The sequence below is a fragment of the Herpailurus yagouaroundi genome, unplaced genomic scaffold (assembly GCF_014898765.1).
Source record: "Herpailurus yagouaroundi ecotype Mexico unplaced genomic scaffold, PumYag 308, whole genome shotgun sequence".
Classification (NCBI taxonomy): domain Eukaryota; kingdom Metazoa; phylum Chordata; class Mammalia; order Carnivora; family Felidae; genus Herpailurus; species Herpailurus yagouaroundi.
The window spans coordinates 5,672,818-5,685,520 of record NW_024412525.1 but is presented as its reverse complement, the minus strand read 5'-3'; the positions used below and the strand labels follow the sequence as shown (position 1 = coordinate 5,685,520).

Here is a 12,703-nt window from a genome sequence, read left to right as displayed (position 1 = left end):
GATTCTTTTCCCCTGATCGAGTTAGGAGCAAAATGCTCACTTACTCACTGCTTTATTCTTAGAGTAGAGGCAAACAGCAATTGCAGATAAATGTGTGGGATACGGGTTGAAAGACAGCAGATTTCACACATGATTACTGAAGAGTAGTGAAGGCATCATTTGTTCATCCATCCATTCCACGTTTGTTTATTGGATGCTCACGAAGCGCCAGGCACTGATTGAGGTGCTAGGAAGGAAGACAGCTTCCACGGAACAGCCCGAGATCAGACCTCCCTCTCACGTGGCCATAATAGGGCCCAGAACAGGTCTGGTTCCTCCTCTCTGTATTAATTATTACTTTTTTCACTCCCTGTCTCCAGGAGACAGTGCTGGCTTCCCTTTTTGTTTATAACTGTCAGGGATGAGTCATCCCTTCACCGTAAGTGTCACAGAATCACATAGCACGTTCTAGACTAGTATGTGCTTCTGCCAGGACGTCAGGCCGCAGCTCTTCTTTGCCTGTCTTCTAGCAGCCACGATGGCGCAGCGAGACCAACGGGACGAGGTTGTTCACTGGGGAATCGAGGAGCAGGAGCACAGTACTTGGTTTCTATCCATTTTCATTTCATACAACATCTATTTAGAAGCGGACACCTTCTTTCTAGGTGCCAGCGTACCGGGCAGCACCTACCATTAGAAAGCCCAGAATCCGTTAAAAAAAAAAAAAAAAAAAAAAAAGAATTTGCACCTCTGAGCACACAAAGCACTCTCCTAAGAAGGATTTTGGTTGTGCAGATGGACTCCGCGGCTTTCGGTTTTCTTGCATATACAAAATGGACATTTAAAAAAAATTTTCTTTACGTTTCTTATTTTTGAGAGACAGAGAAAGACAGAGAGACAGAGCATGAGCAGGAGAGGGTCAGAGAGAGAGGGAGACACAGAATCCAAAGCAGGCTCCAGGCTCCGAGCTGTCAACCCAGGGTCCGACACAGGGCTTGAACTCACGAACCGTGAGATCATGACCCGAGCTGAAGTCAGACACTTAACCGAGTGAGCCACCCAGGCACCCCCAAAATGGACATTTTATTTTATTTTATTTTATTTTATTTTATTTTATTTTTTTAAATTTTTTTAACGTTTATTTATTTTTGAGACAGAGAGAGACAGAGCATGAATGGGGGAGGGGCAGAGAGAGAGGGATACACAGAATCGGAAGTAGGCTCCAGACTCTGAGCCATCAGCCCAGAGCCTGACGCGGGGCTCGAACTCACGGACTGTGAGATCGTGACCTGAGCTGAAGTCGGACGCTTAACCGACTGAGCCACCCAGGCGCCCCCAAAATGGACATTTTAAATAGACATTGATCTTAGAATTTTAAGAAAACCCTTGAAATAAGCAAGCAAAGAAAATTATTCCTGAAAGCTTAGAAGACTTTCTAAAGAACTCCTACTTTAGGCTTTCTTCTCATAATATTCCTATAATAAGTGTGATTGGATTATAGCTTTAAAAATGTATATGTTTAAGAAAGGTTTGCAAGTTTAAAATACTTATTTGAAAAAACATATTCACCTATAATTCTCTACCTTATTATAACTTTTCATTCCTTGGGATTCTCTTCTCGTCATTATTAAATTATTATGTATTATAATGCTGGCATTCAAGCAATTATGTCTTCTGCTCTCAGCCTTACAAGTTCTTACCCACTCTTTGAATATGCCCTCACGAAGTGATTCATGCTGTAGCAGTGTGACTCAGGGTAGTGAAAGGGGGTTTGTTTGGAACAGTGGGATGAGTGTCAGACTAGTCTACCAACCAGAAGACATTTCCTGCATTTCGAGGCATAGATGAAACAGCAGATTTCTTTTTGGCCTAGGCTTGGATGGAAAGTAGGTGGATTTTTAGTGTTTGCTCAAATCATAATTGGTGAGATGCTAAAAGTACTTCTAGCTTTAGGGAGTTCACAGCGGCCAGCCAAATAACAGTTATGTGACCCATCTGTGAATTAAACTTACTAGTTATTTACTGGGGAAGATGAGACCTTGTGCTTTTCTGGAGATGGGAGATCCCTCTCTCTCTCTCTCTCTCTCTCTCTCTCTCTCTCTCTCTCTCTCTCTCACACACAGATACACACACGTACACACACAGACACAGACACACACACACACACACAGAGTACAAGAGACAATAGGCTGGCATTTTCTAGTCCTTTCCTACTTAAAAGGTCCCAGGTTTTTATTTAAAAATGTTTTTCATCAAAAATGCCTGCTGCTCAGTCAGGTAAGGAATGAAAACAGAATATCAATCTGAAAGAAAATAAACAACTGCATATCTTTTACATTTCAAATAAAGGAAATTTGCAACATCTGACAAATGTTAAGGGCACAAATGAGCAGATTGGCGCTGACTTCTTTTATAACTCTGTCAAATGTGCTAGAATTCTGTGGAGGATTGATTTGGAACTGCAGATCCCTGAAGACATCAAGAGTTAGTGTGCCTGCAGTGGTGATATGGGCATGAGTCTCCGGGTTGACCCTTAGGTCTGGGATGCCGGGCAGAGTAGACAGTTTCAAAGATAGAGAAAAGCAGCATGTGCAGTGGATGGAAATACATGCTCTTAACTGCCTCAGGATCCTCAGGAAAGAAGCAGAGCACAGGGGCACCTGGGTGGCTCAGTCGGTTAAGTGTCTGACTCTTGATTTCGACTCAGGTCATGATCTCAGGGGTCATGAGTTCGAACCCCGAATTGGACTCTGCTGACACTGGAGCCTGCTTGAGATAGTCTCTCTCCCCTCGTCCCTCCCCCACTCGCACGCACGCACGCACGCACATATGTGCACATTCTGTCTCTTTCTCTCGATATAAATAAATTAAAAAAAAAAAGTAGAACACAAAACAAAAACTGTTGGCTAGGAAAGGACCTGTAGACGTTTGTTTCTAAACCAAAGCTCATGCTTGAAACTCACTTTAAGATCTTGGGTATATCCGTTATGATTGGGTTCAATCACATGTAACAGACAATCTGAAAAACGGGCTTGCTTAAACAAGATAGAGGTTAATTTTTTTTCCCTCGTGAAAGAAGTCTGAAGCTAGGCTGGTGTGGCGGCTCTGCGGTCACCAGGGACCCAAGCCCCCTGTTTCTTTTTGCTCCATCATCCTCAGTGCTGGCTTCTACCCTCAGGTTTGCCTTAGGGCTGCGGGCTGACGTCATCTTGCCACTGGCAAGAAGGCTGAGGCCAGAGAGCGTGCTTCCTGGGAGGGTCAAACCCCCTCTAAAGAGTTCTCCCGAAAGCCCCACCCCGTTATTGGCCACCTTGTCCGTAAAGACCATTGCCTTCCCAATAATGCAGAGGCTACATACTGGATAGGCAAACTTTAGTCTTGTCGTACCAAGTGATCATGAGAATGAAGGTATTACCAAGACTAGGTGGCTAAGACTTTGAGATACCTGCAAACTTTTAGAATAGGACAGTAACAATGTTGGCCAAACCCGGTTTTTTGTTTGCTGCTTGATTGACTCAACAATATGGAGGCCCATGTGTTAGGCACTGGAGTTATAATAGCGAACAAGGTGGACATGGTCCCTGCCCTCAAAGGGTTGACAGGCTAATAGGGAAAATGGGTTTTCAAAAAATAAAGTATAAATGTGTTGAACATTAAGGAAAGGAGAAGTAGAGAGTGCTTGGGATTATGTTCGAGGAAGGACTCTCTAGGACATGACATGAGTACACAGGCAGATTGGAAGCCTGCTTGGGAGTTGGTCTGGGAGTTAGCTGGCTCTGAAAGGTTGGGCAAGTGCAATGAGCGAGGACTGGAGTGGGAGGAAAGTTCCAGACAGCCTCACTCCTGAGCTGATAATTTCCACAGCATTTCTTTCTCCTTCCATTATTTGTGTTACTCCTTCATCGGAGGGTATCTATGGGTGTTTCCAAACAACGAGGGAAGCCAGGAACTAAATTCTTTCTTCTGAAGTGGCTAAAGAGACGGCCATCCTTTCTACTGACTGCTTTCTCTCTCTAGACAAGTGCCTGTCTGCACAGGCTGCACCAGGGAGTGTCGGTAACCCAGGAAGGAGTTGGACAAATGATGGGGGCGTACCGAAGTCCCTTTGGCCCATCACAGATCTGGACTTTGGTCTCAGTGTGGGACTCAGGGGAGGCAAGGATTTGTTCTGACCCTGAAGTGCTGATATGACCCCCCCCCCTTCCCCTTCTAGGAAGTGGACATTGTGGTAGCACCGTGCCAAGGCCTCCGGCCTGCAGTGGATGTTCTGGGTGACTTGGTGAACGATTTCTTGCCTGTGATAACCTATGCACTCCACAAAGATGAACTCTCTGAGAGGGATGAGCGAGAGCTTCAGGAAATCCGAAAGTATTTCTCCTTTCCCGTATTCTTTTTCAAAGTGCCGAAGCTGGGCTCGGAGATCATTGCCTCCTCTACCAGAAGACTGGAGAACGAAAGGTCACCGCTCCATCACCAGCTGATTGGCCTGGGCTATCTGAGCAGCAGTCACTGTAACTGTGGGGCTCCTGGCCAAGACACTAAAGCTCAGAGCATGTTGGTGGAACAAAGTGAGAAACTGAGACACTTGAGCACGTTTTCTCACCAGGTGCTACAGACTCGCCTGGTGGACGCGGCCAAGGCCCTGAATCTGGTGCACTGCCGCTCCCTTGACATCTTTATTAACCAGGCTTTTGACATGCAGCGGGACCTGCAGATTACTCCCAAACGTCTGGAGTATACTCGAAAAAAGGAAAATGAGTTGTATGAATCGTTGATGAATATTGCCAATCGAAAGCAGGAGGAAATGAAGGACATGATTGTCGAGACGCTGAACACCATGAAGGAGGAACTTCTGGATGATGCTGCCAACATGGAATTTAAAGGTAGGTCCTAGAGAGCTGGGCGTGGGCTACTGGGACCAGAGGATTCTTTAACCCTTTGCTAACCAGAAATTGAGCCAATTAATTCTGAGGGCCAAAGGAAACTCAGGAGGATCTCATCTACCCAACCATCATTAGCAGGAGCCCACCTTAAATCATTTAGCCAGAGTGGCCTCCCTTGTTCTCAGAGGCCTTCCTGGAAGATTCTGCTGTCATTCCTTCCCAGGACTGGCAGTCCGGCTTCTGGTAAGTTCATCCTAATAGTGCTGTTTAATCTCCAGTTTGTGTCTGTATCCCCTTGACCTTGATGGAGCTGGAGAAGAGCTCCAACTGGAGAAGAATGTTAGTGGAGAAGAATTCTTCTGGAGAAGAATGTTACTAAGTCATGCTTTAACCTTGGCTTTAACCTTCGGCATGGCCCATGCTTCCTTATTGGTTCTTTCTGTGTGTGTCGTGATCTCATTTTCTTTCCAGGCTGCTCCCGAAACCCAGCTCAGGAGGATTTCCCAAAGTCCTGTTTTCAGCTTTTCTGGAAGCCCCATTCTTCATGGATGGCTGTTAAGAAAATTGGGCCACGGTGATTGGTCAGGTCTTTTGGGGCTGATGTTTAGGTGTGGCTGACCTTGTATACTGACTGGTCTGTGGACATCCCTGCCGGAACGTGAGCCCTACCACCTGTTCATTAAAGGGAAGTAGTTTGCAAGTTACCCTTTGGGTTCTCAGTCCCAGCTGTACATCCAAATCTGCTGGGAGGCTCTTTGAAAATATAAATGTTCGATACCACCGCAGAGCACTGCAGACCTATTAATCAGAATTCCTTTTCTTTTCTTTTTCTTTCTTTCTTTATTTTTGAGAGAGCAAGCGTACGTGAAAGGGGAAGGGTCAGAGAGAGAGAGGGAGAGAGGATCCAGGGAGGCTCTGTGCTGTCAGCACAGAGACCGACTCAAGGCTCGAACCTATGAAGTGCAGGATCATGACCTGAGTCGAGACAAGAGTCGGACACTTAACTGCCTGAGCCATCCAGGCACCCCAATCAGAATTTCTTATGTGAGAGCTAGCATCAGTTTTTTTTCTTTTCTTTTCCTTTCTTTTCTTTTTCTTTTTCTTTTCTTTTCTTTTTTTTTTTTTTTCCAGTCTCCCTGCAGATTCTGTACATTGCCATCTTCTTGATGAGGGAACTGAGGCTCAGGCAGGTTAAGTAATTTGCTCCAGGTCACATAGCTACTGAAGAGTAAGGGCAGAATTTGAATCTAACAGTCTTATTTCTGAGTTAATTTCCATGCTTTCCTGCTTCTTAATCTGTTTCTGGCTGCTGCCGCCACCGTCGTCCTCATATCCCGCTCCCAAGGCTCAGCCTGGTCTCCGGCTCTTTGCTTTCCTTCGTCCTGCATCCGGTCTGCCGCCGGGTCCTGACGAGTCTTCGTCCCTGTTTCATATCTACCTTTGCTTTTCTGCTGCCTCTTCTTTAGTCTGCCTGAACTACTGTTACCTGTTGCTCCCCCGGACATCTTTCTCTCCTTTCTCCAGTTCATCTTTCGCGGCTCCCTGTTCCTACAGACTAAGTTTAGACTTATGAGCCTAATGTTAAAGATCTTCCAAGGTCTGACCAACTTTCCTCTTCCTCTTTCCCAATGTGCACCTTCCTGTAATTTCTATTTCAGTTGGTCTCAACTGCTTGCTGTCCTCCACATGCTTCCTTTACTTTTTCTTTGCTCCTGCTCTGCCCTAAACCCAAAATGTCTTTTATTTGTGAATTTCCAAATCCTACCTAGCCTTCAAGGCCTCTTCTAGATAACATTTTCATATCTCTTACAGCAGATAACACAGAGTCTGTGGATGGTACCTCTTCAGAGCCCGAATGAGCGTGCGAATGATGGTATACGGCCTTGTCACGCTTATACAAAGGACATAGAGTTGACTCTAGCAAACACAGGTGCCTTATTTCTTCCAGGTCTTTCTAGTATATGTGCTGCCAAAGCGAGCACTTACAGGTCTTTCTAAAGATGAGCAAAGATACGTCTTTGGTGAATTCCCCCGTAGGGAGGACTTGCAGTGGAGATGCTAGGAAGGCTTCTGACTCACTGAAACAAAGCTGGCACATCAGTGCCAGTGGCACAGAGCCCTTGGTAAAGGTGGGCAGACCGTGAAACATTTGACTGTATATTAGGTCCCAAGTACACCCAGTTTGGTGCCTGGGAAGCGGTGGTTAGTTCAACAGACGCAGGGGGAGCTGGGAGCGTGTAGATCAGACGTCTAGCTCTGTTAACTGCATGATGGATTTGTGAAGCCACTTCCGTACTCGGCTGTGTGTTAGACGAGACTTGCATGGCTACTACTTAACCTTGTTCTAAGTTCTTCCCGGAGACCCTTGATGCAATAAGTAAATTTAGAAGAGGCCAGAAGATCTACCAGCTGGCCTGGGGAACCAGATTTCTGGTACCGTTTTTTTGTTTTGTTTCATTTTGTTTTGTTTTGTTTTGTTTAAATAAAGGTAATGCAGGTATGCTGGCTATATGGCATACACACTTCAGAAAAGACTTTTGGGGTGCCTGGGTGGCTCAGTCAGTTAAGCGTCTGACTTCGGCGCAGGTCATGATCTCACGGTTCGTGGGTTTGATCCCCACGTCGAGCTGTGTGCTGTCAGCTCGGAGCCTGGAGCCTGCTTCAGATTCTGTCTCTGTCTCTCTGCCCCTCTCCCACTCGTTCTCTCTCTCTCTCTCTCTCTCTCTCTCTCTCTCTCTCTGTCTCTCCCTGTCTCTCTCAAATATAAATAAACATTTGAAAATTGTATTAAAGAAAAGCCTTTTTTTTTTTAAAGGTAATACCTACATACATAGAATAGTTAGGTCAAAGGGAATGTAGGTGATTTTGTTGATTTGTTGGTTAGTTTAAAATTCTGATAGATTAAAAACAGTTTTTTTTGTTAGATGCTATGGGATCTCCTCCAAAGAGGTAGCACCGATTTAAATTCCCACAGTAGACATGAGAGTGCCTTTTTAGGAGTGGAGTTTTTGCAGATAACTTGTCTTCTCTTAAGTTCTGTCCTCTGGCTGGCAAAACAGATTTCTGATTCTGGGAGGTAGCTGGATGGTGACAGTGTTCCAGTTTTACTTTTTATTTATCTAGTAATTGATTAGTGCTGAATCCCCGACTCTCGGGTTTTTCCAGGAACTAGGCAGTGTGAAAGGTTACAAAGGCTTTGCAGTCCCTGAGCTTTGGGTTCAAATGCTAGCCGTATTACTTCCTAACCGTACCGTACCCTTCCGGGTGCCGCCTTTGTCCTTTCTTTGAGACTGTCTCCCAACCCGTAAAATGTGACCAATAATACTCACCTGACAGGGGCGCCTGGCAGGCTCAGGCAGCTGAGTGCCCGACTTCGGCTCAGGTCACGATCTCACGGTTTGTTGAGTTCTAGCCCCACATGGGGCTCGCTGCTGTCAGCGCAGGGCCCGCTTCTGATCATCTGTCTCCCTCTCTCTCTGTCCCTCCCCCTCTCACGCCCTCTCAAAAATAAAACATTAAAAAAAATACCCACCTGACAAGGTTATTGTGAGGATTAAATTCGATTGCATATATAAAATACTTAGTATGGTGCCTGTCAAATGGTCTGCACTCAATAAATGATCCTCCTCCTATAAAGGTGACACGAAAGCTGACAAAAATCAATGGGCTCGTTCTAGACACAGTTGCTTTTTCTCAGTATTCTTAGATGCCTAAGTAGTAGAGGATCGCATGGCCCCGGATCATACTGAAGGTCAGAGCTCGTCAGCCAGCCGTGTCTTTTACAGCCATCGTGCTGGTAGCTCCTCGGCTTTGGTTGGGGGAGGCCCTTATTCTCAGTGCCTGCCCCTTCCTCTCACAGCCCACTGGCTTCTTTCTCTGCCTCCATAGATGTCATTGTCCCTGAGAACGGAGAGCCAGTGGGCACCAGAGAAATCAAATGCTGCATCCGACAGATACAGGAGCTCATCATCTCCCGGCTTAATCAGGCGGTGGCGAACAAGCTGATCAGCTCAGTGGATTACCTGCGCGAGAGCTTTGTCGGCACCCTGGAACGGTGCCTGCAGAGCCTGGAGAAGTCCCAGGATGTCTCAGTTCACATCACCAGTAATTATCTCAAACAGGTACTTGCAGAATGGCCAAGATACCGTGTCACAGGTGACATACAAAGCAGACACCACACAGAAACCCAGCCTCAAGTTAGCCCGGAGTTACCCTTTCACCCCTCTGCCCATCCCCTTTGAATTATATTGAACTTTTCCGTCACATGAGCACTGCCTGTCAGAGGGGCTTGTGAGCTGCACAGTCGCAGTTCAGGTGATGAGCTAGAAGGTGAAGAGGGAAGGAAAGAGGCCCAGAGAGCCGCAGAACCGATGATGCACCTGCGTCGACTCTGCACTCGTATCGATGGGTATATTTGGGAACCTTGAAACTGGACCCTGCCTTAAGTAAATACTATTTATCACATTTTTTAATCAGCCCCTCTGCTCAGGGCGTATTGACTTTGGTTTGTGTGTTCTCTTCCAGATCTTAAATGCCGCCTATCACGTCGAAGTTACATTTCACTCAGGGTCCTCGGTTACAAGGATGCTGTGGGAGCAAATCAAACAGGTGGGGCTTGCTTAGAGAAACATTCTCTGGCCCTGGTTGGCTCAGAACCTTAGTCACCCCAATAGCAGCTGATGTCTAGGATCTTCTGTTGGTGTAGGTAGGTGGCCGTTTGTCCCGATTTGCCTGCCCAGGACAGTTCTGGTTTATGCCAGCTCTGAGATAATTAGGAACGGAGCCACTTTAACGCTTGAGAATGGTGCGTTTAAATATTTTATGCAGCCCTAAGACTCTCCTTCACTAGCTTCTTCAGATTCCTTTCTCCCCAGCCGAAATGTTTTCTCAGAATCAGGCTTTCCTGCCAGAGGCCATTTGTGTGGTTTCTTTTCTGGAATTTGATGTGGCTCTTATTCCATACTGAGTTCAGAAAGGGAATTCCGGGCGCCCCCAGCGCTGACTGTATGTAGTGAGGGTTTGTGAGCCCATAGACTAGGCCTAGTGTTCTTTGATGCTTTCCTTTGGTCTGAGCCCTGATTATGAGGTAGGTGGAATGGGAGAGGAATCTTGGCCTTCACGTGGCTGCTTCCTTACTAGCCTGCTCCTAACGAGTGGGTAGCCCAGAGGGGAAGGGCGTTGGCTCTTTCTGGTGGCTCCTGTCCCCACCCTTGCATGTTCTTCCTCTCTTCTTCCCGCAGATCATCCAGCGTATCACATGGGTGAGCCCACCCGCCATCACACTGGAATGGAAGAGGAAGGTGGCCCAGGAAGCCATCGAGAGCCTCAGTGCCTCTAAATTGGCCAAGAGCATTTGCAGCCAGTTCCGGACCCGACTCAACAGTTCTCATGAGGCTTTTGCAGCCTCCTTGCGGCAGGTGCGTACGTCGGAAGAGAGAGAAGAGCCTTACCTGTCGAGCAATATTTTGCCCACTGCTCTGGGTGTAATTTTTCTAAGATCATCAGTGTATCTTCTTCCTGTATGTTAAAGGATAATATCATGTTTTAGGAAGTTTCATCAGTACATTTCTCATGTGGAGATTTTTCTAACTCTTGGGAACAGGAAGGGAACTCAGTTAATTTCTCCCCATTTTCATTGAGTGAGGAATGAAAATCAAGGGGTAGGAATTTTATTTATTTAGTATTTTAGAAATGAGTCACAGAGGAGGACGACTTTGTAACTTTCACACTGGTTCACAGTTATGTGACGTGCTTGTCCCCTCAGAGTGTGCGTGTGTGTGTGTGCGCGTGCACGCGTGCACATGTGTGTACGTGTGTATAGAGGGGAGGGTGTGGAGATGGCGCATCCAGGAGGCAAAGTGGTTATTTATCGAGAGCTCACTGTATGCCAGTGTCGGAGCCGTGTTCTGCACAGCTTGTGTAACTCTCTCAGTTGTCCTCAGCAGGTAGATATTATTGTCCCCATATAATAGGTGAGGAAGCCAAACTAGGGACTTGGAAAGTCACGTGTCTTCTTTCTGTTTCTCTTCCAGCTAGAAGCTGGCCACTCAGGTCGGTTGGAGAAAACAGAAGATCTCTGGTTGAAGGTTCGCAAGGATCATGCCCCCCGCCTGGCTCGCCTTTCTCTGGAAAGCCGCTCTTTACAGGATGTCTTGCTACATCGTGAGTCCCTGTCTTTCCCAAGTAAATTGGGAGAAGTTTCTGGATACCTGGCGTTCGCATGTTCTACCTCTAGCGCTGCTTCCTTGCAAAGCTACCTAAGCACCCACTGATGTGTTTTTGAAACCCTAAAGTCTGTTTGGTCCCACTGTTTGTTACAGAATCCATTTCTTTTTTTTTTTAATTTTTTTTTTTTAACGTTTATTTATTTTTGAGACAGATAGAGACAGAGCATGAACGGGGGAGGGGCAGAGAGAGAGGGAGACACAGAATCCAAAACAGGCTCCAAGCTCTGAGCGGTCAGCACAGACCCCGACGTGGGGCTCGAATTCACGGACCGCGAGATTGTGACCTGAGCCGAAGTTGGACACTTAACCAACTGAGCCACCCAGGCGCCCCGGTCCCGCTATTTGTATAGTTCAAGTGACATGACAGGTTTATTTAAATCAAACCAGTTAGGGGACACCTAGGTGGCTCAGTCAGTTAAGTGTCCAGCTTCAGCTCAGGCCATGATCTTGTGGTTCATTGGTTCAAGCCTCGCGTTAGACTCTGTGCTGACAGCTCAGAGCCTGGAGCCTGCTTCAGATCCTGTGTCTGCCTCTCTCTGTGCCCCTCCCCCCCTTTCAAAAATAAATAAATAAATAAATAAAATAAATCAGACCAGTTAGGGTACTTTCTACTAGTTTCCAGTACTGTCAGAATTACAACTTCCTACTTTTAGGTCTGTGTCTAAGAATCCTTTTTTTTTCTCCTTTTTTCTTAAACAAGATATATATTTTCTTCATAGGCAGTCTTTAAGGTTTTATTTTTAAGTAATCTCTACACTCAACGTGGGGCTCGAACCCACAACCCCAAGAGCAAGAGTCACACGCTCCACTGACCGAGCCGGCCAGGGACCGCACACATCCAAGAATCTTAGGGAGGCTGGGGCGCCTGGGTGGCTCAGTCGGGTAAGCGGCCGACTTCGGCTCAGATCATGATCTCATGGTCTGTGAGTTTGAGCCCCGCGTCGGGCTCTGTGCTGACAGCTCAGGGCCTGGAGCCTGTTTCAGATTCTGTGTCTCCCTCTCTCTGACCCTCCCCCGTTCATGCTCTGTCTCTCTCTGTCTCAAAAATAAATGTTAAAAAAACTTAAAAAAAAAAAAAAAGAATCTTAGGGAGGTTGACCAGCAGGCTCCCATTCCTCCTGCCTCATCCCTGTCTCCGTATTTCATAGGTAAACCTAAACTGGGTCAGGAACTGGGCCGGGGCCAGTACGGTGTGGTGTACCTGTGTGACAACTGGGGAGGACACTTCCCGTGTGCCCTCAAGTCGGTCGTCCCTCCGGATGAGAAGCACTGGAATGACCTGGCTTTGGAGTTTCACTACATGAGGTGGGTTCTCCTGTCGTTCATCCCTGTGGGAAAAGATCCAGAGAAGAAGCCAGAAGCCGACACAACTTTTGTACCAAGAGCTGCAGCGTCCCTGGTCTCTCCATTCCTGTGCCCCAGGGTGTCGTGGACAGTATTTCTGGGTTTGTTCCAGTCACGTGCTCTCTGCCAGGCCTTCAGTGGCTTTGCTTGCCCTCTCCCCGCCATCCTGATTTCTCACAGACTCCGTCTCCCGTTGGACTTCTTCCTTAGTCCTTGCGGCCTGTCCGTCTCTAGATTCTGTGACGCTTTGTCCTCACTGGAGGCCATTGT

General features: G+C 46.8%; 1 protein-coding gene and 1 long non-coding RNA gene across 3 annotated transcripts in view; one reads left to right on the top strand and one right to left on the bottom strand.

The window, feature by feature from the left end:
- LOC121021650 (uncharacterized) overlaps window positions 1–12,703 on the bottom strand; it is a 42,389-nt gene that overhangs the window by 2,984 nt on the left and 26,702 nt on the right. For both annotated transcript variants that reach the window (XR_005786628.1, XR_005786627.1), the window contains one exon: window positions 10,313–10,379. This is a non-coding gene — a long non-coding RNA (uncharacterized LOC121021650). The remainder of the gene's footprint in view (window positions 1–10,312; window positions 10,380–12,703) is intronic.
- DSTYK (dual serine/threonine and tyrosine protein kinase) overlaps window positions 1–12,703 on the top strand; it is a 49,571-nt gene that overhangs the window by 25,352 nt on the left and 11,516 nt on the right. The window contains exons 3-8 of the mRNA XM_040462215.1: window positions 4,193–4,862; window positions 8,751–8,983; window positions 9,387–9,470; window positions 10,103–10,279; window positions 10,895–11,024; window positions 12,238–12,394. Of these exons, the coding sequence (XP_040318149.1) occupies window positions 4,193–4,862; window positions 8,751–8,983; window positions 9,387–9,470; window positions 10,103–10,279; window positions 10,895–11,024; window positions 12,238–12,394 (1,451 nt within the window). The remainder of the gene's footprint in view (window positions 1–4,192; window positions 4,863–8,750; window positions 8,984–9,386; window positions 9,471–10,102; window positions 10,280–10,894; window positions 11,025–12,237; window positions 12,395–12,703) is intronic.